At 37.7% G+C, this 27,073-nt stretch overlaps 2 protein-coding genes across 2 annotated transcripts in view; one reads left to right on the plus strand and one right to left on the minus strand.

Annotated features, from left to right (window-relative positions):
• Window positions 1-27,073, plus strand: part of SHC4 (SHC adaptor protein 4) — a 129,571-nt gene that overhangs the window by 64,980 nt on the left and 37,518 nt on the right. The window contains exons 3-5 of the mRNA XM_037834036.1: window positions 3,307-3,370; window positions 6,673-6,792; window positions 23,947-24,000. Of these exons, the coding sequence (XP_037689964.1) occupies window positions 3,307-3,370; window positions 6,673-6,792; window positions 23,947-24,000 (238 nt within the window). The remainder of the gene's footprint in view (window positions 1-3,306; window positions 3,371-6,672; window positions 6,793-23,946; window positions 24,001-27,073) is intronic.
• Window positions 14,003-15,679, minus strand: EID1 (EP300 interacting inhibitor of differentiation 1). Its single transcript, XM_037834037.1, has one exon. It carries the CDS (start codon window positions 15,606-15,608, stop codon window positions 15,033-15,035), a length of 576 nt encoding a protein of 191 aa, XP_037689965.1. The 5' UTR covers window positions 15,609-15,679; the 3' UTR covers window positions 14,003-15,032.

A 27,073-nucleotide genomic window follows, 5' to 3' on the forward strand; every position in this document is an offset into this window, starting at 1 on the left:
ATTTTCTTATTTTAAAATTACTTTATCAAATAAAAAACATTTCCAAACAAAATAAAGCAAAGCAATGGGAAAAACAAACATCCTGAGATAACTTCATTCCTTCCAATATACTCCTACCATACCAAAAGAAAAATAACAAACCATAGTCACACCTGAGCGTTCCCATATGATTACCCTCAATATCTTGTCTGTTCTGATTAGGTTATTGTTCCCCCTTCTGTAGCTGCTATCTCTAGGTCCCCTATATTCTACAATATAAGACACTTCTTTTACATTTGTCACAGAGCTCACATTAGTGGTTACACACAATATGTCTCCTTTTGTGTCTTGCTTATTTCATTCTGCATTGTATGCTATTTTGATACAAGTCCTCCTCCCTTGTCAAAAGCTCTGATAAATTTTATGGCATTGGTCATCTTTTACCAAATTACTCTTTAAAAGGACTTAATACAAATCAGCTCTTAGCAATGGATACAAAGACCCTAAGCTGAATTTTTCCCTCTTTCTCAACACTGGATTTTGTGTTTGCCTTTTTTTTTTTTTTTTTTTTTGCTAATTTAATGAGAATGAAGTGAGTATCTTGTAGTTATTTTAGTTTTCAATTTAAAAATGATCATGAATGTGACTATTTTCCCATTTTCTAAAACTGAACTATTTCTGTCTCCTTTTGTGTGAATTACCTATTCCAGGGGTTGGCAAATTATGACCAATGGACTGAATCTGGCCAGCTGCCTATTTTTGTAAATAATAAAGCTTTACTGGAATATAGCCATGCCCATTTGTTTACATATCGTCTTTGGCTGCTTTCATGCTACAACGGCAGAGTTGAGTACTTGCAACAAAGCAAAGTCTAAAACATTTACTAATTACACTTACTAATTGGCACCTTACAGAAAAAGTTTTCCAACTCTAATCCCTTCTCTTAGCTCTCATTCATACTTTATGCTCCAACAGTATCCAAGTACCCTGTAGTTCCCTTGGTATCATGATACTTTATGTTTTAAGTATCTTTGCACACGCTCTTACCTCTGTCTGAACTTCCAATCTCCAATTTCCAAGAAGGTTCATCCTTCCCAACCCTCCTTTGGAAGGTGCTCATGCTATAAAGCATTCCCTTTAATTCAAACTCACGTCTTTACCTTTTGTTGGATGATATTGACAGTTGGTGTGAGAATCAAGAAAATAATGCCTGGGAAAGCACTTGTAAAACAACAAGGTGCTATATAAAAGTAACAACTTCTTCTAATAACAATAATTATTTTTCTTATTGTACTTGGCAGCATCAGTGCCCACATTTGTTTCTACTTTTATTTCAAACCATTTAACTCAAGCTTTTTAAACCAAAGTGTTCCAGTCAGCTCTCATGGAGTAAAGGATCTGCCCTTTCTTACAGTATCTCTTTATTCAATACAGACTAGATGTTGGGGCATCTGGACTAGTTATTTTGGAGGTCCCAGAAGCCAAATTGGATCAATCCTGAGTCCCATCAATTATTGAATGATCATTCAGATGACTCAAAACATCAATCAACCAACCAAACAAAAGAGCCCAATCCTGTTATCCTTCTCTTTGACTCCAGAGAGGCAATGATTAGGCAGAGAAACAGTAAATATAAAATCCTGAGAGAATATTCAAAACAAAAGAATCATTCTATCCATTGGTGCAAGTAATTATGCAAAAATCAGACAAGATAATACCTTGGAGAAGAATTTTATTTACCCAGAAAAAAAGGGGGATCTGAACTAAAACACGTAAGTCCAAAATGAAGCCCAGAATCTTGGAGGAGCCTCCTACTTATCTTCCCAAAGTGTCTGCTAGAAAAGCATTGCTCTGCACTCCAAATATCACACTGTAGTTTTTAAAATTGTGTCTGCATTCCTCTGTCTGACCTCCCCCCTCTTCTTCAGGAATCAAAAACGTCTCAGAAAATATTTATAAGAAATATAAGATATATAAAAACTGAAACACAGTGTTTTGTGTGGGTGCATGTGCGTGTGTGTGTATTAATACAGTTTATGAATTTAAACAGTGATCTCAGGAGGATCCAGGAAGGAGTTCAGATATTTCCACTTGTCTTGTGAAAAGTTTAATACGTGTGTTGAAAGCCATAAGCCTAAGTTTCAGATTACTCAGAGCGAAAGCTTGGGAGGTTATGAATGCTCAGGATCCCAGAGACAAAAGCTCTTAGTTATAACTGCATTTCTGGAGAGCAGGGCGCCAGAATGTTTACCACTTCCATTAAGGAGCAACTACTTATTTTAGTGGTGCTTTTCTCTCAGGAAGTACCATATATAGTAAGGGCAGAAAAATAAGCAACGGAGGAAATTTGTTATTGATTTTATTTTCTTCTGTGAAATTACATGAAAGCTCAATGGCTTCTCGCAGTACCTGAGTCAATAAGGCTCCATTTGAGACCACCTTGAAGTTCATTGCTCTCCTGATCCTTTTAAACTTCCTCTAGTATCGGGTTCTATTGTATTTAATGGCTTTGGTGCTGAGATTCTAAGAACGTTTTATTCATGACACGAAAGAAGGTTTGGCTAAAAGTAAAACTGTGAAATTTTTCCAGAAAATGAAGATGTGCTCCTTTTGGATAAAAAATAACCACAGAAAATAAAGACCACAACTGAAAAGCCAAGGATAAAAATAAATTAATAAAGTAATTTAAATAAGTTACAGTACTCCTTATTACAGAACAATGTTTCGGTATTAATATGTTTCTAGGTATCTTGGTTTGCCAGGGCTGCTACGGCAAATACCACACACTGGTTGGCTTAAATAACAGGAATTTATTAGCTAACAGTTTGGATGCTAGAAGTTCAAAATCAAGGTATCGACAGGTTATGCCTTCCCCAGAGTCTGGTGGCTTGCTGGCAATCAGTCTCTGCCTCCATCCCATAGCAAGTTGTCTCCTGTTTCCTCCTGTGGCCTCCGTTCCCATGTCCAAACTTCCTTTGCTTACAAGGACTTCTGTCATATTGGATTAAGGCCCACCCTGGTTCAATTTGGCCTCATCCAATTAGGATCTTTGAAGATCCTATTTACGAATGAGTTCATACAGACAGTACTAGGGGTTAAGGACTTGAAAAAGTCTTTGTGAGAGACATGATTCAGTCTACCACAGCAGGTTTTCCTGGGTTTGAACTGCAACAGGATTAAGAACAGCATTTTCTCCTTAAGGGTCGGTTATCTCAGACTCACCGCTATACGTATGTACATTTCGGTCATGATGATTTCTAACGTTCATTGAGCATTTATTGTGTGCTAGGTAGTATGCTAAGTCTTTATATGGTTTCTCTTCTGTAGGGAAGCAATAAGTCGCCTGTGTGAAGCTGTCCCTGGAGCAAACGGAGCCGTTAAAAAGCGAAAGGTAAATATTCAGTGATTTTATTGTTTTGCTCACTATGGGAAAGATAACATCAAAAGTTGTTAGTTAATTCCACCATATGACTCAGGCCCAGGCTGACCTTTATTAGGTGGCAGGATATCAGAGCTGCCCTCAAAGTTGATCTTGTCCCTCAAGTTTCTCTGACCCTCCCCAGATACTGTCTGAAATGGTGATGCCTAGAGTGACAGAGTGGAGGAAGCATCTGAGCTTTCAAGTCAGAACACATTGGATTTGAGGCATAGGTCTTTATTTACCTTCGAGCATATTATCTCATCTCTCTAGGACTCTGTTTTGTTCTTGTAAAGTTAGAGAGTTGAATCAGGTGACCAGTTTGGTCCTTTCCAGTTTCAATATTTTATGATGTATGTATTCTGCATTATAACATTTTAGACTTTTTTAACTCTGTATTTTCACATTGGAGCATAGATGGGTGGAAGGAGCTTTCCATGCTGAAAGATGTTAGACTGACTTAGATTTAAATCCTGCCTCTGCTACCTACTTACGTGTGATCTTGGGCAAATCAGTTAACCTCTTGAGTCCTTGGTTTCCTGATCTGTAAAATGGGGGAAAATAGCACTTACTTTTTAGGTTGTGTAAGAATTAAGTGAAATGATGTCTAAAAAGTACCTAACACAGTGCCTGGCATATATTAGGCATTCAACAATGATGGTAGCTAGTAGTATTGCTATTAAGCTATTAACCCCAGAATGTTTCGTTTCTTTTAAAAGTACAAAGGGGAGGTACAAAAAGTACAAAAGTACAAAGGCTCTACAGACAACTAAATTTGTCATAGAATTATAGACTGTGTAAGAGGGAAGGGATTTTCAGAGGCCCAGTTCAACCCTCTCTTTTGCCAACTACCAAACCAATGCTCAGAGAAGAGAAGGGATTTTCCTTGAGTCACTAAGACAGTTAAGGTCAGACCAGTTCTAGAAGCCAGGTCTTCAGATTCCCAGCTTAGTGCTCTATTTCTATACCGCCCTGTCTCTTTTTGTTGTTGTTGTTATTTTTCATCATTTTGCATAGCACTGACCCCGGTGTCACCCAGAGTGACTCAGATGAGCCACAAGATATGGGAAAACTCTGACAAAAGGCCCTTAAATTCTAGTAAGAACTCTCTATTACTAGTTTGTTTGACAGTGCCCATGGCCCCGAAGCAGCAGTCTCTAGCCTCCTCCTGCTTCTCATAACTTCTGAGAACAGGATGCTTCAGCTAGATGATCCCAACAAACAGGCCCACTCATTTAAGCCTTTCTCATAGTAGGAGTAGGGAGTCCATCCCCACAACACAACAAAACAAACCAGGTTATTATCTCTCCATAAAGCACACTCACAAAGGAAAAAGAAAATTTTGAGTTAATTTCCTTTTGATGGCTAGCATTTACTGAGTACTTACTACACACCAGGCACACTCCCAAGCACTTTACATTTTTTATACTCTTTTAATCATCACAAAATACCTTGACAGCAGATCCTATTGTTTAGCTCCATTTTACAGTTGAGGAAACTGGGGCCCCAGAGGGGTTACGTAACCTGCCCAAGGTCACACAGTCAATATGGAGGAGCCAGGGTCAAGCCCAAGCAGACTGGCTCAAGGACTCAACACTTAAACCATGATGTTATCTGCCACTCTGGCCTAGCATCTCCCCCTGGGTGAGGGAGCCAAAAACTATTTAAGGTCAGCTGAATGTGGTCTGGATCTTCTTTTGATTCCATTAGGTCTGCGGGCTATTTCAACATAGACAGTTTGGAGAGCTCAGGATTTAGCCACTTATGTGATATCCCATGGCTTTGAAGTCTGAAAGCTAATGAGTTACTAAAAGAACTGGGGGCTCCCCGAGAGACTAAATGATATGGAGTCAGAACAGTCAGGCTTCTATGTTGGTAACAAAGTAGAGTCATTAACATCTCTAGATCTTAAGAGTTTTCTCATTTATAAAAAGTAGATAATCACCTGTCTGTCCTGACTGCACCTTTTAGTCAAAGTTGTGAAGTAGCCCATCCTTGGCCTCCCCTTTCTCTTCTCTTCTCCTCTCACCCCCATGGAGACCTCAAAGTATTCATTCATATGTTGAGGAATCACCCACTTTCCACCCACTTTCCATCCTCAACATGTCTGCTTTCCAGCACAGGATTTCAGGACATAATCTAAAAATCACAGTATTTAAATATCTGAAATTATTTCTTAGAGCTTAGAATCTTAGTGTTGGAAAGGTCCAAAATAACAACAACAACAACAACGGTAGCAGCAACTTTCATTTATCCAGCCAAGTACAGTGCTAAGTGTGCTTTCCATTCATTATCTAATTTAATCTCCATGACAGCCCCCTATGAGATGGCTACTTTTTTTATTCATGTTTAACTGAAAAAGAATTTGAGGCTTAGAAAGCTTAAATTATTTATTCAAGATTATACAGCTGGCAAGTGGCACTTCTGCCTGAGAACCTTGATCAGCACAACCTCTCATCCTTCTATTGCCATCTCTTTCCCCACTTATGACCTCCATGCCTTTATAATTCTTGGGCACCCTAACTCTCATGATTCTTTCTCCATCCCCCAAACCTCCTCTCCCTGAGAAATGCCTGGTTCAGATTTTTAACTTTTATCAAAACATGTCCCTTGCCTCAGGAGCCTCCTGTACATTTCCATTAGCAAATTCTAGTAAGCCATCTTTGTTAGTGAGTGAATTGGAATAGGCCAACCCCTTCCTAGTAATATTTGTTCATTTTAACAACAGGGACCTTCTGGAAACAATGATTTAACCTAAAAGAATGACTGAGGGTGGAATTTCAGGCATTGTGTTTCTCTGAGGATGGAGATTAGGCTGGTAGGGAGGTCTTTTTCAACTCTGGCAACGGGAAGGCGGGGGAGAAACAAGGGATGGTTTCACTAAAGGAAGCAGTTATTTAATTGGACAGTGTTCATTAGTGCCTTCACTGGCTGATTATCAACTTAGATTCATGATGTTGAAAAGTACTTGAGAGTTCAGCTGTTCCAAACTCTTACAGGAGTTCCTTTTACAGTAGACCCCTTCTCCCAAATGGGGAGAGGGAGAATGCATGAGAAAAGTTCTAAGGACTCAAATTTCCCTACTTATTAGAGGACTTGCTGCATTGCAATTTTTAAAAAATTTTTATTAAAAAAATAATTCCATCTCTTTTGATTTTACGTAAAGTAGAGGATACATGTATGGTTTTGACCTTTTAAAAAAACATTTAGATAGCATTAACACTAATTTAGTAATAAAGTCCACAACTTAGAATGTTGTTTTGTTACTTTTAAAGCCTCCAGTAAAGTTTCTATCGACAGTGCTTGGCAAAAGTAATCTTCAATTTTCGGGAATGAATATAAAACTAACCATCTCAACATGCAGCCTCACGTTGCTGAATCTCGACAACCAACAGGTAAGATCCTGAATGTCATTTATAATTTCAACATAGTGCCTATTTTTCTAGAGGAACCTGGGGATAATAAAGAAAATAAAGTTTCAGATGGTGTGTGCTTAAAATTTAATAAGGCACAAGAGAGAAAATCTGCCAAAGATTTATGCCTAACATTACTGGGGTGTTTTACTGCCTGCATATGTGCCTCTGCCTGATTGGCTTTGTATTAAGAACTAGGAAGCACAGTACATAGTAAATACCATTTGGCAATTCATATTCCAGAACCAGTCATTTATTTCTCTCCACCAACTTCCCCAAAGGGAAAGAAATTCCAATATCAGAACTAATGGACTGTGTATATTGGACAGGGGTGCAAATGATGGGTAAGGGGGAGGAGTGATGTTAGGGTTAATATTCTAGTAATTGAGATTTAATTAGAAATCACTTCCTTCCAACTCTTGTGGTTGAAAATCTTTCTAAAATGTTATTGCATATGGCGTGAGATAGGGATCTAACTACATTCTTTTGCATGTGAATATCCAGTTTTCTCAGCACCATTTGTTGAAGAGACTATTCTTTCCCCATTGCATGTACTTAGCATCCTTGTCAAAAAACATTGGCCACTACGGTGAAGTGTGGGAAACGAGATTCTCTCCATCAGTGTGTGTTTGTACAGTAAAAAAGAACATGCATGTGAAAGATAAGGGCATAGACAGCTGTGTATATGTGTGAGGTTTGTGAAGCAGATGTCATAAAACTACAACAGAAGGAGGATGGGAGGTGGGTTGGAATGTGTGATAAACAGAGGTCGTGATGCCCGTATCTGGCCAGGAAGCCAGCCTTGGGAAATCTGCTCAGGCATCCCTGTGAAGAAGGCTGCGAGTAAGACTGTTTTGTTTATTTTTTTATGCCACAAGAAGGAAAGTAAACTAGGTTAGAAACACACACACACAGACACACACAATCAACTGGCCATAGATGTGTGTCTATTTCTGGACTTTCAATTCTGTTCTACTGGTCTACTGGTTTCTGTCAGATCTGCACTGTTTTGATTACTGTAGCTTTGCAGCACAATTGAAATTGGGAACTCAAAGTGAATCAACTCAAAATGGGGCAAGGACCTAAATATAAGAGATAAAACTATAAAACTCTTAGAAGATAACATAGGAGCAGATCTTCACAAACTGAGATTTGACAATGGAGTCTTAGCTGTGACACCAAAGGCCTGAGCAACAAAAGAAACGTATAAATTTGACTACTTCAAATTTATTTCATTTTTTGCATTAAAGGAAATTATCAGGAAAGTGAAAAGACAACATACAGGATGGGAGAAGATAGTTGCTAACCATATTTTGGATAAGGGCTTAATATCCAGAATATATAAAGAATTTTTACAATGTAACAACAAAAAGACAAATGACCCAAATAAAAAATGGGCGAAGGATTTGAAAAGACATTTCTCCAAATAAAATATACAAATGTCCAATAAGCACATGAAAGGATGCTGAGCATCATTAACTATTAGGGAAATGCAAATCAAAAGCATGAGATATTACTTCATACCCACAAGGATGACTATTATTGAAAAAAAAGAAAAACAGAACAGAAATAACAAGTGTTGAAGAAGATGCAGAGACATTGTTGTCTGTGGGAATGTAAAACGGTGCAGCCACTTGTGGAAAAACAATATGGTGATTCCCAAAAAGTTAAATATAGCATTATCATATGGCCCAGCAAAAAATGTGAAAACAGTCTCAAACAGATACATGTACACCAATGTTTATAGCAGCATTATTCATAATAGCTGAAAGGTGGAAACATCTCAAGCATCCATCAACAAATGAATGGATAAACAAAATGTGGTACATGCACCCAATGGAGTATTATTTGGCCTTAAGAAAAAATGAAGCTATGAGACATGCTGTAACATGGAAGAACCTTGAAAACATTATACTCAGTGAAATAAGTAAGGTACATAAGAACAAATATTGTATATCACTTATAAGAGATGAAAAATAGTAAATTTGCAGGGATAGAAGTAGATTAGTGGTTACTAGCTGACAAGGGGAGGGGGAAAGGGAAGTATTTATTTGAGAAAAACTGATTGCAATCATTTACCAGCCAAAAAAAAAAAAAAAATCCATATCGCAAAATGATAGACTATGCAAAAAAAAAAAAAAAAAAAGTATGGATGCACAAAAAAGCTTGCTCTAAAGGACATATAAAATCCAGTAACTACAGTTATCCCTTCCACATGGCAACTTTTCCTCATCGCTGTTTAGATATATCGCCGAACAACATAAGAAATTAAATGGGAATTTGGGGGGGGAGTTTTGAGGAAGTAAAATTATAGTTCCCAAATGTAGTGTTCCTAGTTGTTTGGAAACTGCTACCACTTGAAGGAAAAAGTAGAATTGTTAGATATGCTTCATTCAGGCAAAATAGCTGCTGCGGTTGGTGGCCATTACAGAGTCAATGAGTCCAACCTAAGGCATATCAAGAAAAAAAGAGAAGGAAATCCGCGAAACTGTTGCTGCAGCTATACCAACAACTGCAAAGCATTTGCATAAGCCATGAGATCTGCATCTCTCTGGCATAGAAAGTGCAACATTCTTTTGGGTGCAGGATTGTTATAAAAAAGGCATTCCGGTAGAATCTGGCATCAAATGAAAAAAGGTTGAGTCCTTACATGATTCCCTAAAGGAAAATGAAGGTGAAGGGTCTACCCCTACGGATTTTCAGGCCAGCAAGGGCTGGTTTGAAAATTAAAAAAAAAAAAGATTTATCCTACATAATGTAAAAGTAAAGAGAGAGGCAGCATCTGCCAATCAAGCAGCAGCTAGGGAGTTTCCTGAAACCCTGAAAAAAAATTTTGACACGGATTTTCCAGATTGCGGGGGCACCAGACCCCTAACACCGTGATATAGAAGGGAATAAATGTGATGATTTTGAGAAACTATACTCTTTAAAAGCACATAGAAAATTAATGAAAACTAGTTAGATGCCATAAAACAATGTTACTTTATAAACACAATATTTCTTCTTTGATGATTTATGATACTATGGTGTGTCTGAGTTTTCATTTTGTGAACCTTATTTCTCACAGAACAGTGTTACTAAAGCAGACGCAAAAGATACATGCGCATTCAACTAAATGTGCACCTAAACTAGGGCATTCTTTATTACTTGCTTTTGATTATTTTTAACTTGCTTTTGATTTTTTAAACTTAATTCCTTATATCACATTATTTATGTATCTTAGGGTCTGATTTTTTTCTTTGTCTAATATATAGTGATTCAGTGTTCTTGATATTTAATATTTTCCTGCATGGAGGGTTGTTTGGAACTCCTGGAAAGTTCAAATGTGCACTCAGCAATGACGACACACTAAGAGGCTTTGAGGTCAGACATACATAGGGTTGAAATTCTGACTTTGCCACTTACCAGCAAGATACCCTACTATACTCTGAGCTTTAGTTTTCTTCATCAGTAAAATGAAGTTTTACTATGAATAGTACTTATTCATAGGATTTCTAAGAGAATAGATTTAACACTAGTGCATATAAACTAGTTGCTGTTACTAGATATGTGGTAATTATTATTTTCATTATTACTATTATTAACGCCAATATTCTTTCTTGGAGACCTTTTTGTACACTTAGTACTTAACAAGGAAAGCACATTATATAAAATTATAAAATGGTTAGTAACATATAAATATAGTCATATATGATTTGACATCTATTTTTCACCAAAAACTTCATTTAAAGATTTGCTTTATATTCTAAATTCAGAAACAGAAATTAAAAAAAAAAATACCTTAGGAGGAAAATGCTTAATGGGAGACAGTTCAATATAGAGTCCTGTCTTGTTGGGCCCTGATTGATTATCCGAGGGTGGTGATAACATTGGTATAAAGACAGACTAACATTTTGGGCTGTACTTGGAAGATGTAACATATCTGGGTAGCAGGCAAAATATTCATTCAGTCATTTAGAATCTGTGCCCTCCACGCAACTGCAGATTTAAAATTATTTTTAGTTTTCACCCAAGCATATTGCACCAGGAATCTCAGTGCTTTTAATCATGAGTTCTCATTGAGTATAGGAGTCCTTGATATCCTGTCAGAGTTTTACAGGGGAAAAAGAGTGGGCAAAACTGGAGCCATCATGGTGACAGCTTTAGGTGCAGAATCCAATGAGCAGGTTTTAAGTGGCTCTTTCCAAGGGGTAACTGAAGTGAATGGGAAACTCAGGAAGAATGGGGTTGGAGTGTGTCTGGTAGTGTGTTCTTATTTTCAGTATCTCTTTCCCTACCACTACCCTTCTTTAGGCCACTGCAGTTGTAGGTGGTATTTTCACACACCCACAATCTTTAAGGCAGAATAGAGGTAAGGAAAGTGGCATGGTGGCGTCCACTTCCAGTAACTGTAAGAATGAGATGCTATTGGGAGTGACTCATCTTTTCTTCACTGGTGGCATGGAATAGGGTTGTGTTCAGCCAGAAATGAGAACCAAAGTTAGGATTTCATTGATCTGACTCAGGGACTGATTTTTAAAACTTATTGTGGACTACTCTGCAGAGACAATGGCTGGGAGGAAAAAAGACGTGCCACTTTGAATGCATCATCTCAAGTTTTAGTTGTCCATCAAAAGGGCAACTAAAATATTTCAAGAGACGAAGGCAGCAGAGAAGGGCCCTTATGGATATAGCATGCGGACAGGATTTGTTTATTAAATCCTCCTTAAAGAAAGCTACCTGCCACCACCTGAAGTTCTAAGACGGATCCAAGGAAATAGTAATACCTTATAAGAGACACTTTGGATGAAAAACATGGACAGGTTCAAGTTTATGGATACATTCATAGATGACAGATCATTTATAGGTCAGTTGGCTCACATTTATCTTCAGCCACTGAGGACATCAACAGTATAGCCGTTCACTCCCAGGAAGTGTTTCATAGACTCTCCAGGGCTGAAAACAAAATTATAACACTGAATGCTTGCCATTTTAAAAAATTACTATTTTGGGGACAGGAAGTACATTTTGGTTAAGTTATAGGAGTTATAGGAGTACCTATATATTCTTTGTTTTAAAATTTACACAGCAGTCTTTCTTCACAGACTTTAAGATGGCATTTTAGGGATTTAAGCAAAAATGTTAGTCTCAGTAGCTCCCATTCCCACTAATTCTTTACTCACTTTTATTATCACTAACTCCAACAGCTACAGAATTCTGAAGGGTAATATAGAAGATAGAACAGGCAGAAAATGGAAACATCTTTTAGTCTCCATGAGGGGAGGCAACTTCAAACATCTACAAAGGCCAGGCAGGTAACGCCAACTGTCCAAGTACAAGAAGCAATGGTGCAAGCACAATGATAAACGGTGGTGCCACTTGGTCTTTGCATTGTGGAGACAACACTGGGGAAAATGGCAAACAGAATACCTTCTCTATCTGAAGATGAATTAGATGTCTTTTTGCCTTATAGGACTGCAGATGAAGTGTCAGATCTACTGGGAATCTGGGTTTTTAGCTTCTAACTCCTGATTATGAGATGTTGGTCTCTAAGAAATTAACAATTATAAACTGGAGCCAAACAAACGGATCTGTGGATTATCTGTAGCCTGAGGGGCAGCCAATGTGGGACATTTGATCTAAGCATTTATAATACAAATGGATAGATCCAGAAAGTCCTCCCCCAATCACACTATGTACTCATAAGCTCCATTAAGTTCTCCCTCCCCATCCACCATTCCCCCAATCAAAACAAAACAAAACAAAACAAAACAAAACTCTACTTCAAGATTTCCCCAGAACTTTTTTCAGTTCCCAGTAATAATAGTAACACTTACTGCTACATATAGCTTACCACGTGCCAAACATTAAGTGACACATATATCTTCATTTAATTCTCATGTTATAAGGTACATCCAATTATCATCCCTCTTTTCAGTTAAGGACCCTGAGGCAGAAAGATTAAGTAATTTACCCAGTTACAGAGCTAGAAAGTAGTGAAGCCCAGATTTGAACCAGGGCTCCAGAGTCTGTGATAACTATAAAATTTAAAATAGAATACAAAAGTGATTTTATACCTCTAAAGTGGATGTTAAAACATTACCATTTTCCATGTTCAGTAAATACTAACAAGTATGAATTTCAGTGGTCTCTCAGGTTACTATGTTGAAAACCAACAAACCGTCAGTTGCACAGCCCAGGTCTTTCTCCCCAAGAGAAGCCTTTAAACTCAACAGCCTTGAGTTTAAAGAAAGTTTAAAAGAGTTTTCTTTTCCCCTCTCCTTGCTCTCTGCTTAGTCCCAGAAAGAAATGGAATCATAATCTCCTAGGTTGTAGACCTCAGTTCTTTCCTGAGCCGATCTTTCCTGGCATCTTTAAATGCAGACAAATACAACTGGCCAGTTTGTTGTGTACTGGCATTTTTTCGGAGCACTGTTAATTCACATTGTACAAATTATCTATCCAGACTCATTTGACTGGAGTTAACAAGCTATTTGAGAAAGCAGTGGAAGAGGTGAGGAACAGGAGAGGCATTAGGATTAAGATATTTAAGCGCCAACATTTTACCTCCTGTCTAGACGTTCCCCATCTCCCACCCCACCAAGCTGGCATTTGATTATGAATCATCACTGTGACTTAATGGTCACAAGCCTGTATTTTACAGAAAAGAAACTCCCTCCCCAAGGACAGGATGACTATTCCAGAGATAAGGCTCTGAGTTGTCCTGCTGTATGTAATGTGTCCTTCACTGCCTTGATGGGCAGAAACATCTGGTAACCTTTTTACTGATCATGATAAAACCTACTGATTTACAATTAGATTACATTGGGTGCAGCCTTCTGACATCATCTTTCCTATTTTTCTTACAGAACTGCAGTATCTTAACATAATCCCCATAATACACTCACTTATAGGGCAGGTTTTCCTAGGTTGGCAAAAATATTTTGCCGGCAATACTTAACTTACATTTTGAGTTCCACAAATTAATTTGTATTTGAAACTAGTCACACTTTCCCTTATAAAAACTGGTTAAATTTCAATCATAATGTAGTTGCAATGATATGTACAATAAAAAGTAGTATATAGAGAAAGTATGTATGCAATGCATTAGTCAAACAAAAGACACAGAACAAGAAATTTTATATTGAATGCTGGTGCATAATGAATAACAAGCTTTAATTAGAGGAGGAGAAGAGGGAAACAGATACGGAAGTGGATTTTTGGGCAGGTTTAAAACCACCTTTAAAGATTGATGGCAAAACTGTTCATAAAGTCTTTTTTTTTTTTTTGGTAGTTCAAGATGTACAGCTTTCCTTCTACTGACAAATTTTCACTAACAGTTCTCATAATATGAAGTTCAACTAATCTTTTGCCTGACAAGTTACATGAAAAATAGAGAGGGAGCAAAACAGAAAATTTCCCTAATATGTAAGGGTGTTATAAATAGTTTCTTTTCTCTGTATTTTCACATACAATTTTAGTGTTTACATTTGAAACATTATTAAGAGAATCTTAATTTTTAATTGGTCTTAATTTTTTAAATGGTCATAACAATGGATTCTTTTGAATTATAGAACACAGTAGCTTTATAAACTATCAAGATACATGTAAAAACAGAATTTCAGATGCTCTTGGAAACACATTTTAAGATACAGCATATGTGATATGTATTTTTGAGGGGGTTTGTTCATCCTGTTGGGATACTGAAAACTCTGTCTTATACAAATAATTTAGCCTTTGAAAACTCTAGTTTGAATAAATCATAAAGTTTGAATTTTCAAAGTTTTCTCAATAGGCTTCCACTCCAAATAACTCAAAGACATCTTGTGCCCTAAGATGGACTTTTTGCTTATTTTTTTGTCTCAATACACAGTTTTAACAATGGGCTCTTTGCTGGCAGTTTGTCTTGGTCATGACTTATTCTTGCAAAACCATTCCTTACTGTGAAGCAGGTAGGTAAGATCTTCCCCAATGCAAGGAAAATAATCTGGATCAATAACAAAGTCAAAGGCATAGGTGTTTCAGGACATTCTGGAAAAGAGGTTTCAAGTCTACAGATCCTTTTTCCTTTTCTTCCAACTGTGCAGTCACTGCCCTATTCTATTCGGCAAAACGAAAACAAAAAAATTTCTTTTTGAAGATCAAGTTTTTCACAGGTACGGAACTATTTGTAATGAACCCAAAAAGTAGTGGAATGTTGGGTCTCTCCTCAAGTAGTTTCCTCCTCTTCCAACAGCTTGTAACTACTCTCTATCGATAATCTCATCACAGCCGAGTTCTTCGGTCAGACGATTGACAACCATAAGTGAAAAGAGCTCTTCGATAAAAGCCAACTGATCAAACGGGGTCTTCTCATAATGCATCTGAAATCCGCCATCTAGGGCTGCTTCTCTTGCTCTAGATGTTCTCAGAAACATCTTGTTGGCTTCTTCGAGGGCCGCGGACACTCTGTAGCCTGCACCACTCAGCTGCTCCTCTTCGGGATAGTCGTAGTCGTCCTCCCAGTCATCAAATTCCTCACCCTCGTCCTCACTCTCGAAGTATGGGGCTGCGATCTGGCCTGGCTGCTCCCCAGGGTTGGGACCGTTCGCAAGGCCCCGTTTCCCCACAGGCTCCGCCATTGGCTGGGCCTCCTCCTCCTCCATTGGGCCTTCTTCCTCGAGCTGTGGCGGGGCCCCGTTGCGGGAGGGGCTCGGGGATGGCTCCCGGCTCCCGCTGCCTACCTCCATCTGCGGAAGGTCACTCTCGCCAGGCATCACATCCATCTGCAGGTCACTGCTCTCTTCATACAACTCGGACAACACGGACATTTCAGACATCTTACAAGCTGCTTGAGCGCTAGCACAGCGTTTTCAGCAAGATCGGAGATACGCGGCAGTACAGTACTGCGCGTGCGCAGGCGCCCTTGCGCTTGCGTAACCCTGTGCGCATGCGTGACCCCCAGACCCTCCCCCCCTCGCTTTCCGCTTGGCGCGCTGAGGTGGTGGGGTCTCTTCACTGTCCCTCGGAGAACGTTATAGTGCTTTGTGGTTTACGTTGCATTCGATTCTGACTTCATACTTAGAGACTGTACGTCCAAGAGCGTTACTCAGTCCCTGTGTTACTTAACTGTCCTGCTACGTATGATGCTATAAATTTGAGAATACCCCACGGGTCCGAAACATTTCATCCTCTTCCCAGTCCTCTCGCATTTCCCCCTCCCCTCCACCATACCCCCTTTCTCTCCCTCCTCCTCCTTCTCTAGACAATCGCATCTGCTCCCGTAGTTAACTACCATCTCTCTGTGCGCTGATGACTTCTAAAGTCTTTTTCAATCTACATCTCCAAAGCAGGCAATATTCTCAACCACAAATCAACCTGCTAAAAACGGGTCTATCTCAAATATGCATTCTGCTTTTCTTCTGTTTATGACGTTAAAAAAAAATGTTAAAGTCAAATAGTAAGTGTATATCCGTGTTGTGTTCTGTTTTTTTTTTTTGCAAAAAAGTTAAAGTGAAAAATATTTGGTCCCATTTTATCCCCAGGAGGTAACTTTCTGGCAATTCTCACTGTTACCCATTTGGTGTGTATTCTTTCAATTCTTTTTCCTTGCCTTTACATAGATCTGTATTGTCTTCGTGACAAATATATTGTTTTGTGCTTTACTTGTCTGCATATTTTACATAACTGTCTTCAGATTTTAAAAAAACGTCATGAGTGTCTTGAACATTTGGCTCTGTTAGTATACATAGACATGTTTTATGTTTTCGCAGCATTTCGTTGTATAGATAAACTGTACAGATATGCTATGTTGACCTAATCATGGACAAATAATTTCGGAAATATTTATATTATGAATTATGGATAAATGGACATCCACATTTGGCAGTATTTGTCTAGAGTAAATACTCAGAAGTGGAAAGGCACCATCATAGAGGATGCATACTTTTCTCTTAATAAATATGGTCAAATTGTTCATCAAAGTTTCTATTCAAATTTATGCTCTAGCCAGCAGTATTTGAGAATACCCATACCCTTGTTACACATGATTTTGTTGAATTTTAACAGTTTTATCAATTTAATGATATGTTGTTATTATCCATGACTATGTCTTGTAGATTGAATATCATTCAGTATGTTTATTGAACATTTCTATTCTTCTGTGAACCAATTTTGTTTTGTTTTGTTTTTGTATTGATTTGTAGGAATTCTTTGTTTTACATTCTATAAATACATTCTCCCTGCCTTTTGTTGTTTGTTCTGGTCAAGTGGTCTTTTCTCATACAAAAGTTTTAAAATTAGTTTTTATGCTGTCAAATTTGAGCTTTTTCTCTCTCTTTTTTTTTTTTTAAATTTGCCTTTGCTTTTCTTGCACATTTATTCTTCCTTCTAATTTTAGAAGTAAGTAGCTTGAAAAGATCCTTGAATGACATTGGTGGAAATTTTAGTGTAATTGCATGGTATCTATAGATTACATTGCAGAGAATTGACATCTTTGCAGTATTGTCTTCTCATCCATAAAGATGATATGCATCTTTCTAATTGTTTAGTTCTTGCTATACCTTTCAATGACATTTTCCAGAAAGTCTTAACATGATTCTTATCAATTTTATTCTTAGGTAATCTTGTAAAATATAACTTTTCCCCCAATACAGTGTCTAATTGGCTATTGCTGATATATGGGAATAACACTGATCTTTGTATGTTGTATGTTGTATCTTGATTTTCTTGTTTTTAGTAAGCATTTTTTACTAAAATGTATTATGTATGTGTATAGATATGTACATATATGCTATAAATATAGAAAAGTGCACAAATCATAAATGTGCAGCTTGATCGTCACAAAATATTTGTGTAATCACTACCCAGACTAAGAGTACTATTTCCAGCATCCCTGAAAACCACTTGTGCTCTCTTTCCTTGCCCCAGAAGTAACCACTATCCTGACTTTGAAAACAACAAAATAATTTTGCCTGTTTTTGAAATTTACGTAAACAAAATCACGCAGTGTATTTTCATTACATCTGGCTTCTTATATTCAAAAACATGTTGCATGACATTAACACCATGTTGGAGTCCATTGTTTGAATATCACAACAGTCATTTGGGATTGTTTCCATTTTGGGGGCTTTTGTGAATAGGGCAGTTATTACCTTTCTTGAGCATGATTTTTTGTTTGTTTTTGGTGCACATACAAACACAGTTCTGGTGGATGTACATCTCAGAGTAGACTTGCTTGGTCATCTTATGTAAGCAGTTTTAATAGTGTCCAACAATTTTCCAAAACAGTTGCACCAATTTACACAGCAGCATATGAGAATTCTAGTTGCACCACATTCTGTCCAACACAAGCATCCTGACACAATATATTTAAATTTAATTTCAGCCATTCTTGTGAGTTCATAATTTAGTACAGTTTTCGTTTGCATCTTCCTGATGACTGTAAAGGAGAATACCTTTTCATGTGTTTATTGGTGGATTAGATATCCTCTTTTGAGAAGTAAATGTTGATGTCTTTGCCCACTTCAAAAATTTGTGTTGTCTGTCTTTTGCTTACTAATTTGTAAGAGTTTTTTTTAATATATTCTGTATACAAGCTCTTTGTCAGTTACTTATTTGTGAACATCTTTCATTTTGTGGCTTGCCGTTTCATTCTCTTAATGGTATCAATTGTTTAGTACCAATTCCTAATTTGGATGTAGTCCGATTTATCAGTTTTTCCTTTTCGCTAGTACTATTTTTGTCCATTTTTTGACATTTTGTCCTGAACGTGGTCTCCTATATCATCTTTTAGAAGCATTGGTATAACTTTCAGAATTAGATTTACAATCTACCTAGAACTGTTTTTTAGGTATGATGTAAATAAGAGGTCAAGATTAATTTTTGTCTATATGGGTATTAAATTGACCCAGTATCAGTTTTTGAAAAGACCGTTTTTCCTACTGTTCTGCAGTGCCCCTTTGTGATAAGTAAAGTATTCATGTATGTGTTCTCTGTTTCTATAGACTCTGTTTGATGTCACTTGTTTATTCTGTCCTTGTGCTTATTACCATATTGTCAATAATGACTGTAGCTTTGTAGTAAGCCTTGACAATCTGTTAGTGTTAGTTCTCTGCGGTCGCAGTTGATTCGTCTGGGGGAGGGTGGCGGCCGGTTGCTAAATCCTAGGCTCCCAGGATTACTCCGAGGGTACCGGCGGCGGGGGCTCTTTCCCGGAGGCGAGGGCGAGGCGGGGGACTTGGCCAGGTCCCCGGCGGGAGGCGTGCAAGTATGGAGGGCGGCGAGAAAGGAACAGGCGGGACACGATTTCTTTTAAGGATGATGAAAACCAAGAGAGAGAGAGAGCTTTATTAGGGGAGAGTACAAGTTTATATCGGGCGGTTTAGAGGGCGGGGTAGCTGTAGGGGTTAAAGGCTTGGATTGGTTCTGAGAGGGCGCGGAGGTAGATTGAAAAGGGGCGAGAGTTGCTCCCGTAACGGTGTCCGGCAACAATGTATGCGCACCGGTGGTGATGGGAGTTGCGCTGGCAACGGGGAGTGTCCGGGCAAGATAAGGGGGTGGGGAAAAGGCGGTTCCCTCCGGCAAGCCTCTCCTAACATTTGGTATATTTTGGGTGAGGAAATGGGGCCTGCCTCCGGCCTCACTTTCCCAGGCCCGGGGGGCTGTAGAGGGCGCACTCACCCGTACCCACTACCCTCCCCAGGGGTGGATCCGGTCCCCCAGCCCAGGCCCGCCAAGTTAAGGCACGTAATCAGTGTCCCGCAGTTCTCCATCTTTTTTCTTCTTTTCAAGGCATTCTTGGCTAGTCCTGGCCACTCGCATATAAATTTTAGAATCAGCTGGCCAGTTTTCACAACCAAAATATTTGATTGAGATTTCATTGACTCTATCAATTGATTTGGGGGGAGGGGTCATCCTTACAATATTCAGTTTTTCAGTCCATGAACCTATCCTCCATTTCTTTAATTTATCTCAGTGTTTTTCAGTTTTAGTGTAGAGGTCTTACACATACTTTGTTAAATTTGTTCTTCACAAGTGATGCTATTGTAAATTGTTTTCATTTTTAAAATGTTATTATTTAATTGTTGCTGGGTATAGAAATATAATTTGTTGTATATTAACCTTGTAAAAGTGAACTTGTCAGGTTATCGTATAAATTCTAATAATTTATGTGTAGATTTTCTTTGGCTTTTAAAAAAATGATCATGTTATCTATAAATAGGGACAATTTTATCTCTTTCCCTTCCTTATTTCTTTCTTTTCCATGTTTTTTGCAGTGCTAAGATCTTCAGTATAATTTTGGGAATGGGCATCCTTGTCTTACTCTGCAAAAAATGTAAATTATTTATGTAGTAAATTATTACTTAGTTTTACCCACATATTTACCCTTTACTCTTCATTCTTTCATCTGTTTTCATGCTTCATATAGCATAATTTCCCTTCTGCCTGAGAATTCCCTTTGCCATTTTCTTTAGCATACGTCTGCTGATAATTAATTCTTTTTACTTTCTGTTTGCCTGGAAATGTCTTTATTTTAATTTTATTTTTGAAAGATACTTTCTCTGCATATGGAATCCTCTGGTAATTTCAGCACTTTGAACGTATCATTTTAATGTCTTTTAACTTTCTTTCTTTTTTTTTCTGTTGAGCAATAATGCCAGTCTTATTGTTGCTTCTTTGAAAATAATTATCTTTTTCTCTAGCTGCTTCTAAGATCTTTCTTTTTCCTTTTTATTTAGTTTATAGCAGTTTTCCTATAAGATTCTTATGTGTGGTTTTCTTTGTGTTAATCCTGTTGGGGTTCAAAGAGCCTCTTAAATCTCTGGCTTGATGTCTTTTCTCAATTTTGGAAAATTGTTGGCCAGAGTCTCTTCAATGTTGTTTCTCCCTTAATCTCTTCCTCCTCTCTTTCTGTGTATGTAATTACACACACACACACACACACACACACACACACACATATAATTTTTACCATGTCTTACATGTCTTTTATGTTCTTTCAGTCTTCTAGTTTTTGGGGTTTTTTTTTACATTTTAGCTTTTGGCCATTCTTGTCTCTTGCTGTACCAGGATTTTGTTTTGTTTTGTTTTTCTCAATGCCAGATATAGGGCATGAAAAATTAGAGATAATTGAAGGCTCAAGGTTGTGTTATCTTTCTCCAAAGATAATTTGCTTCTGGTCGGGAGTTAGGGTAGGGATAAATAAACTTAATCTAGTTAGTGATTGAATTGATTCAAAGATAGGTTTCAGACTTTGTGAGAATTGGTCAAGTTCTTATTCACTCCCACTGTGAGAGTGTAGTCTTCAGATACTCCAGCTGAAGCTGAAGCATTTGCCAGGGCCCCTCTGGGTCTTGAGCTCCAATTTTTGTCCCTCTTGTAAGTCTTGTAAGGCTGCCAGAAGCTTGTCTCAGTTTCTCTGTCTCTTAGATGCCTCTTGGAATTGGCAAACGTCTTAAGAGGGAAAGCAGCGTTCAAAATCAGATTCATCTGTTTGCACTTCCCTTGTCTCCATTATGTTGGCCTCTCAAGTCCACAAAACCTTGCTAGCTCTCTGATGCCTTCAACCAGATGTGCATTGTTTTTTCTTATTTGTTTTAATAATTTGTCAGTTGAGTCACTTTTTTTGTTTGTTTTGAATTTAGATATTCAAATTGTGTGTAAAAATCATAGTTTTATTTTTCTTTTTAGTCTAAAACTCTACTTTTTTTCCTTGTATTATATGTAATAGAAGTTATAGAGAGACGTTCTGACTTTAAAGATAATCTTTCTTCTTTTTGACCGAAAGGGGGATGTGAAAAGAAATGAAATAAGCTTTAGTGGCAGAGAGATTCCAAAAGGAGTCGAGAGGTCACTCTGGTGGATACTCTTATGCACAATATAGACAACCCTTTTTAGATTCTAATAAATTGGAATAGCTAGCAGTAAATACCTGAAACTATCAAATTACAACACAGAACCCTTGAATGTTGAGGACGATTGTATAAAAATGTAGCTTATGAGGGGTGACAATGTGATTAGGAAAGCCATATGGACCACACTCCCCTTTGTCCAGTGTATGGATGAATGAGTAGAAAAATTGGGGCAAAAAAAAAGGCACCCAGTGTTCTTTTTTACTTTAATTGTTCTTTTTCACTTTAATTTTTATTCTTATTATTTTTGTGTGTGTGGCAATGAAAATGTTCAAAAATTAATTTTGGTGATGAATACAACTATATAATGGTACTGTGAACAACTGAATGTATGCTTTGTATGACTGCATGGTATGTGAATATATCTCAATAAAATTGAATTAAAAAATAAATAAAGGTAATGTTTCTAATGTTTCACCATTAAATGCGATGTTTACCCTTTGATGGATACCTTTTATCAGTTAAGAATGTCCTTTCTATTCCTAGTTAAAGAATTTCTGTCATGAATGGGGTTGAATTTTACCAACTGCTTTATTGACATCCATTGATATTATTATATGCTTTTTTCTCCTTAAATTTTTTATTGTAATGAATGATATGAATAGATTTTTTCCTAATATTGCACCAGCCTTGCATTCCTGAAATAAATCCTGCTTGGATTTGATTTTTAACATTATATTTAGGATAGTTTGCAACTATGTTTATAAATGGGACTAACCTATAGTTTTTGTCTTTTGTACAGCCCTTGTCCAGTTTCAGTATTGGGGTTATCCTATAATCTTAAAGTCTGTTGCGTTGCTTTTCATCTTTTTCTGTGCTCTGGAACATTGTGTATAGGATGGAAGTTACCTGTTCTTTAAATATTTGGTGGAACCTTTCATAAAAACATCTGGGTATGCCCTTTTCTTGGAATAAAATTTTGACACCAGTTTAGTTAATTCAAAGTTTATTAATATATTTAGATGCTTTCCTTTTTGGGTCTGTTTCTGAAATGTATATTATTCTAGCATTGTCCGTTTCATTTTGTTTTCAAATTTATTGTTATAAAAGTTCACACAGTATTCTATTTACATAGTATCTGCTTTCTTGAAGAAGTTTTCTGATCAAATTTTTAATCCACATTTACCACTTTTATTTCTGTTTTGAGGGTTACTTCTCCTAGGTAAGAGATGGGTTTATCTTGCCTGACTGACACCTGTCAAAAGGTGATCTCTACTGGTGTGTCAAGAAACAATCTGGAGAGCCCTTAAAGTAGTGAGCAAATCCAAATTGTCCATGCATTTGGATGAACAAATAAGTTTTTTAAGAAACAGAGTTGACAGGCATGGAAAGAACTTTTCTATGAACAGTTATAGAGGGGAGGGATCAATTTATCAGACTGTCCTTGATAACTTATCAGCAGGTACTCTGTACTGAAATTTTGATACTAGGGCTTGTAAAGAGGATGAGCCAGTAGGTGTATAGTTGGTGTTTTAAAGAAACCAACTTAAATACACTCTGCATATTGGTCATTGCCCTGTATTTCCTAGGCAAGCACTCCTATAATCCCGAGTAAAAGATCATCTTCTTGGCTAACTAATGCAGTTCACTTGGATAGTTCTGTTTCGTACTGGAAGTCTTAATGTCAGTGCCTTAGTCAGTATTCTTTTGGTGGTGAATGACTGAAACCCCGTCAAACTAACTTACACAAAAATGAATAAACAAATAAAATCTAAAAATTAAATAAAAAGGAAGGGGGGAAATTTACTGGTTCAAGTGATGGAACAAATGTTACTACAGGACTTTTTTCTATTTATAGGTCTCAGCTCTGATTTTCTCCAGAAGGAAATCTTCATTTTCCAGCAGGCTTTTCCCATGTGGCAGCAAAAGATGGCCTGGAGAAGCTCTAGGCTTATGTGGTTCTTAATGCCAGAGAGAGATATTTCCTCTTCTATTATTCATCCCAATTCCTCCCAAAAGACATTGGTTGGTTCTGCTGTATCCAGAGGGATGGCATTTTCAGATTGCCTATACCTGAATCTTGTACCCACCTAGGTGGGGGAGGGCGGATAAACTGGGCATGTCAAAACCACCTGACCCTCATGGTCCAAACAGGCTTATTATAGAATTTGGGTGGGGTGGTTCCTAAAGGGATACTGAGCAGGCAAAGTCAAAACAAACAAATGTATATCTAGTCCTTTTAGAATGTATATAACAGACTAATATTACTAATTAATTATAATCAATTTGTAGCATCATACATGTTTAATTTGTTTCTGCTTTTCAGATTATTGCAAATCATCATATGCAGTCTATTTCATTTGCCTCTGGAGGGGATCCTGTAAGTATGGATTAATAAAAGTTCTTTTTGTAAGTGTTAGAAGTTCTATGTAAAGCATATGAGCCAGTGCACGTTTTCCAAATATCTTACTATAATTTATAAGTAGCTACCTACAGAAGGTAACCAAAAATTTGGTTCTGACAAATACTCCCTGTCACTGATCAAAAACATTAGTGTTAGCAGATGAGCTAATAATACTCTGATGTGTTATTATTAGCCTTGGAGTTATCATCTGAGAAACTTCTTGTTAGTAACTTCTAAGTTACGGAAAGCAAATGTGTCATGCATGTGCTGTCAGTCCTCTCTCAGAATTCTTCTCAAACTGAGTACCAGGAAGACCCTAGTAATTGGTTGAACTTGGCATATGAGGGAAACCTATTTGCCATTCTGGCTGTCAGCCAAGTCTGCTTACTCAAGGAGGAGAAGCTCAGTTGGTTCCTGGGGAGACCTTGCAGTTCCTCATGACCAGGGCTTCATGTGGTGCTTTCAATTTGTGTGGGACAGAATGGGCACTCTCCCAGACTGCTTTGCAGAGTGGACTGTCATTCTCTGTCTCCCTAGTGCATCCTTTCTGTACCAGAGTAAAGAAAAGGGAACCCATGACTGAACAAGAAACAAACTGGTTTAAATTAAGAGACTGAGAGGATTTTCCTCCTTTTTGATAGCCTGGGTCTTTTTCTTATACCTGCAAACATATGGAAAGCTAAAGGAAGGCAGAGAATGACTTTCAGAATGATTGAACTTCAGTAAAACCAACAAAACATATGGCAAACGTATACAGAACTTATTTCCCAGAATGTATTACCTTCTTTTCTGCAAAACATGAATTATTAAAGATTATACCCTTCAGAAGAGAGGCAATGAAATCGAGTTTTACAATTGATGTTTTCTATCCACTTTTAGTTTCCTGCTTTCAATTGAGGAATGAAATTTAGGGTCATAAATGATGGGACACATAACCCAGAACCCAGGAGTGGTATGTACAGGTGGTAGAAACAAAAACCTGGTAGCTGGTATTACTGCAAAGCTTTGATTTGTTTTCAACTTTATGCTAAGTATTTTAAGGGAAAAAATAAACTGTCTATCCTGAATGGTAATCAAGTTCTGAAGTTACTCTGTGTAATCATTGCTTTGGTTTCTAAAATCTAAAATATTTAAGCAAGTTCCTCCACTTGGGTGTTGGTGTAACTTTGTTTTGTGTGAAATGTATAGCTAAGTGCTATCTTGATGCCATTCTTTAGAAATTGTTCAATAGGTTTTTATCTTCACATTGGCTAACAGTGACTATTTAAGCATATCACACCTAGACAACCTCCCTATGAAGCAGACAGAGGAAAAGCAGATTTTTACAGGATTTCATATCATTGTTATTTTCTTTTATTAGTGGATACTCAATTTACCCTTTGGGTTTACTTCCTCACCTTTCAGCCTTGGGTATGGTTATTTTCAAATGAAGATATTAGTTCCATGATGCCATCATTTAAAAGTAAACCAAATTTTAAGAGCCCACCTTTTCCCCCAAGAGACTCCAGAGTCCGCAGGTGGCTAATTGTGGATTCGCCAGCAAGCAGGAGGCTTCCAAGCTGGCTAGCTCTTAGCAGCTGTAATGTCATCCTAAGTACCCAGCACTATACTGGATCAGAACTTGGATCAATTTAGCCTTGTAATCTGGTCTCAATAGTGACACCAAGGGATATGTTGGGTATCAGAGAGGGCCAATTGACTCCAACCTGAAAATGCCAGCCAGCCTTTGTTTTTTCTCTTCCTAACCAATTGTAGCTTATTCCTCCATGAAGGAAGTCAAATAGTTTTCTTAAGATATTCAAATGAATTCTCTAAGTCTAGTATGAAAAGTAATTATTGGTGTTTGCCCTAAATTTTCCCTTTTCGAGTTTCAAGGGTTGCTATCATTTTGGGATTGGCAAGCAAATCCTCACTTACTTTAGGTATGCCTTTCACAATTTCCGTCATTTTTCTCCTGAATCTTTATTCTTTTCAGACTGTCTTCATGTGCCTTTCCTTTAGTTCTTTCGATTCACCGAAGCATTGCCACCACTAAAATCAAACAGTAAGGAATTTATAGCCACTGTGGAAAAGTTTATACCTGCTGAGTTGAGTGGGACCCCTGTGCTCTCTGCAGCTGGAGAGAAAGATTTCTGATTTGACTTTAAAAAAGCAATCTAGAGCCCCTGTAAGCAAAAGCATTGGAAATCCCCTGAGTGTAGTTTTACTCTTAGGTCAGGGAGACATTAGATTGCACTTCTAGGCTTTGGAGTCAAGTAGACTTGACTGACTTCACCTCACTGAGTGTCAGGGTCCTTGTCTGTAAATGGAGAATGACCACTTTTGACTCACAGTGTTGCGAGAATTAAGTGAAATGAAGCACCTGAAGTGCCCAGCACATGCCAGGCACATAGTGATAGGTGGTAACTATCACCTCTGTTACTAACTAATGTCTGTATTTGTTTTTGCCCAAGAGCTTAGGATACTCACTGAGGTAATTTACAGCTTCACAACTAACCAGGCACCGCAGGTAGGAAGCTGAGTTAACAAAGTCCCTGTGGCCCAAGATAGTAACCTTGCCACCAAATTGCCTCCGAAATTTAAAAAATTCTGGCTGTTCTTTCTCAACTCCTGACCTTTGCTCCCTCTCACCTTTACTGTCTTCCTACAAACAGTTTACTTGTTTTCCTTCTATCAACACAGAAGATGGTTCTTGGCAATGCTTCTATTCTAGATATGTTTTCTCCATTTCAAAAATGCATTTTGTGTATGTCAAAATTAAACACATTTTTTTTTTTAGGTTTCCCCTATTTGTGCTTTGCTTTTCATGTTCTTTAAATTCTGCCAGATATTTACATTCATAGAATTTTAGAACTGTAACTGTGTCAAAGACTGTTTTGAAGATGACGAAACTTGAGGTCCCAAAAGGTCTGATGGCCTCTTTTCCCAGCGTCTGATACACCGGACAGCATTGCTGGCATCCTACCACCTTGTCAACTTTGAAAATAGAGATGGAGTCCCCAGCAGTTGTGGCTGTGCTTCTGAATTAAAATAAAACAATGCTTGTAGA

Source organism: Choloepus didactylus, chromosome 4 (genome assembly GCF_015220235.1).
Source record: "Choloepus didactylus isolate mChoDid1 chromosome 4, mChoDid1.pri, whole genome shotgun sequence".
Lineage (NCBI taxonomy): Eukaryota > Metazoa > Chordata > Mammalia > Pilosa > Megalonychidae > Choloepus > Choloepus didactylus.

Bases quoted from the DNA above. Each gene is read 5' to 3' on its own strand.
- EID1 (XM_037834037.1), bottom strand. From the start codon at position 15,608: ATGTCTGAAATGTCCGTGTTGTCCGAGTTGTATGAAGAGAGCAGTGAC.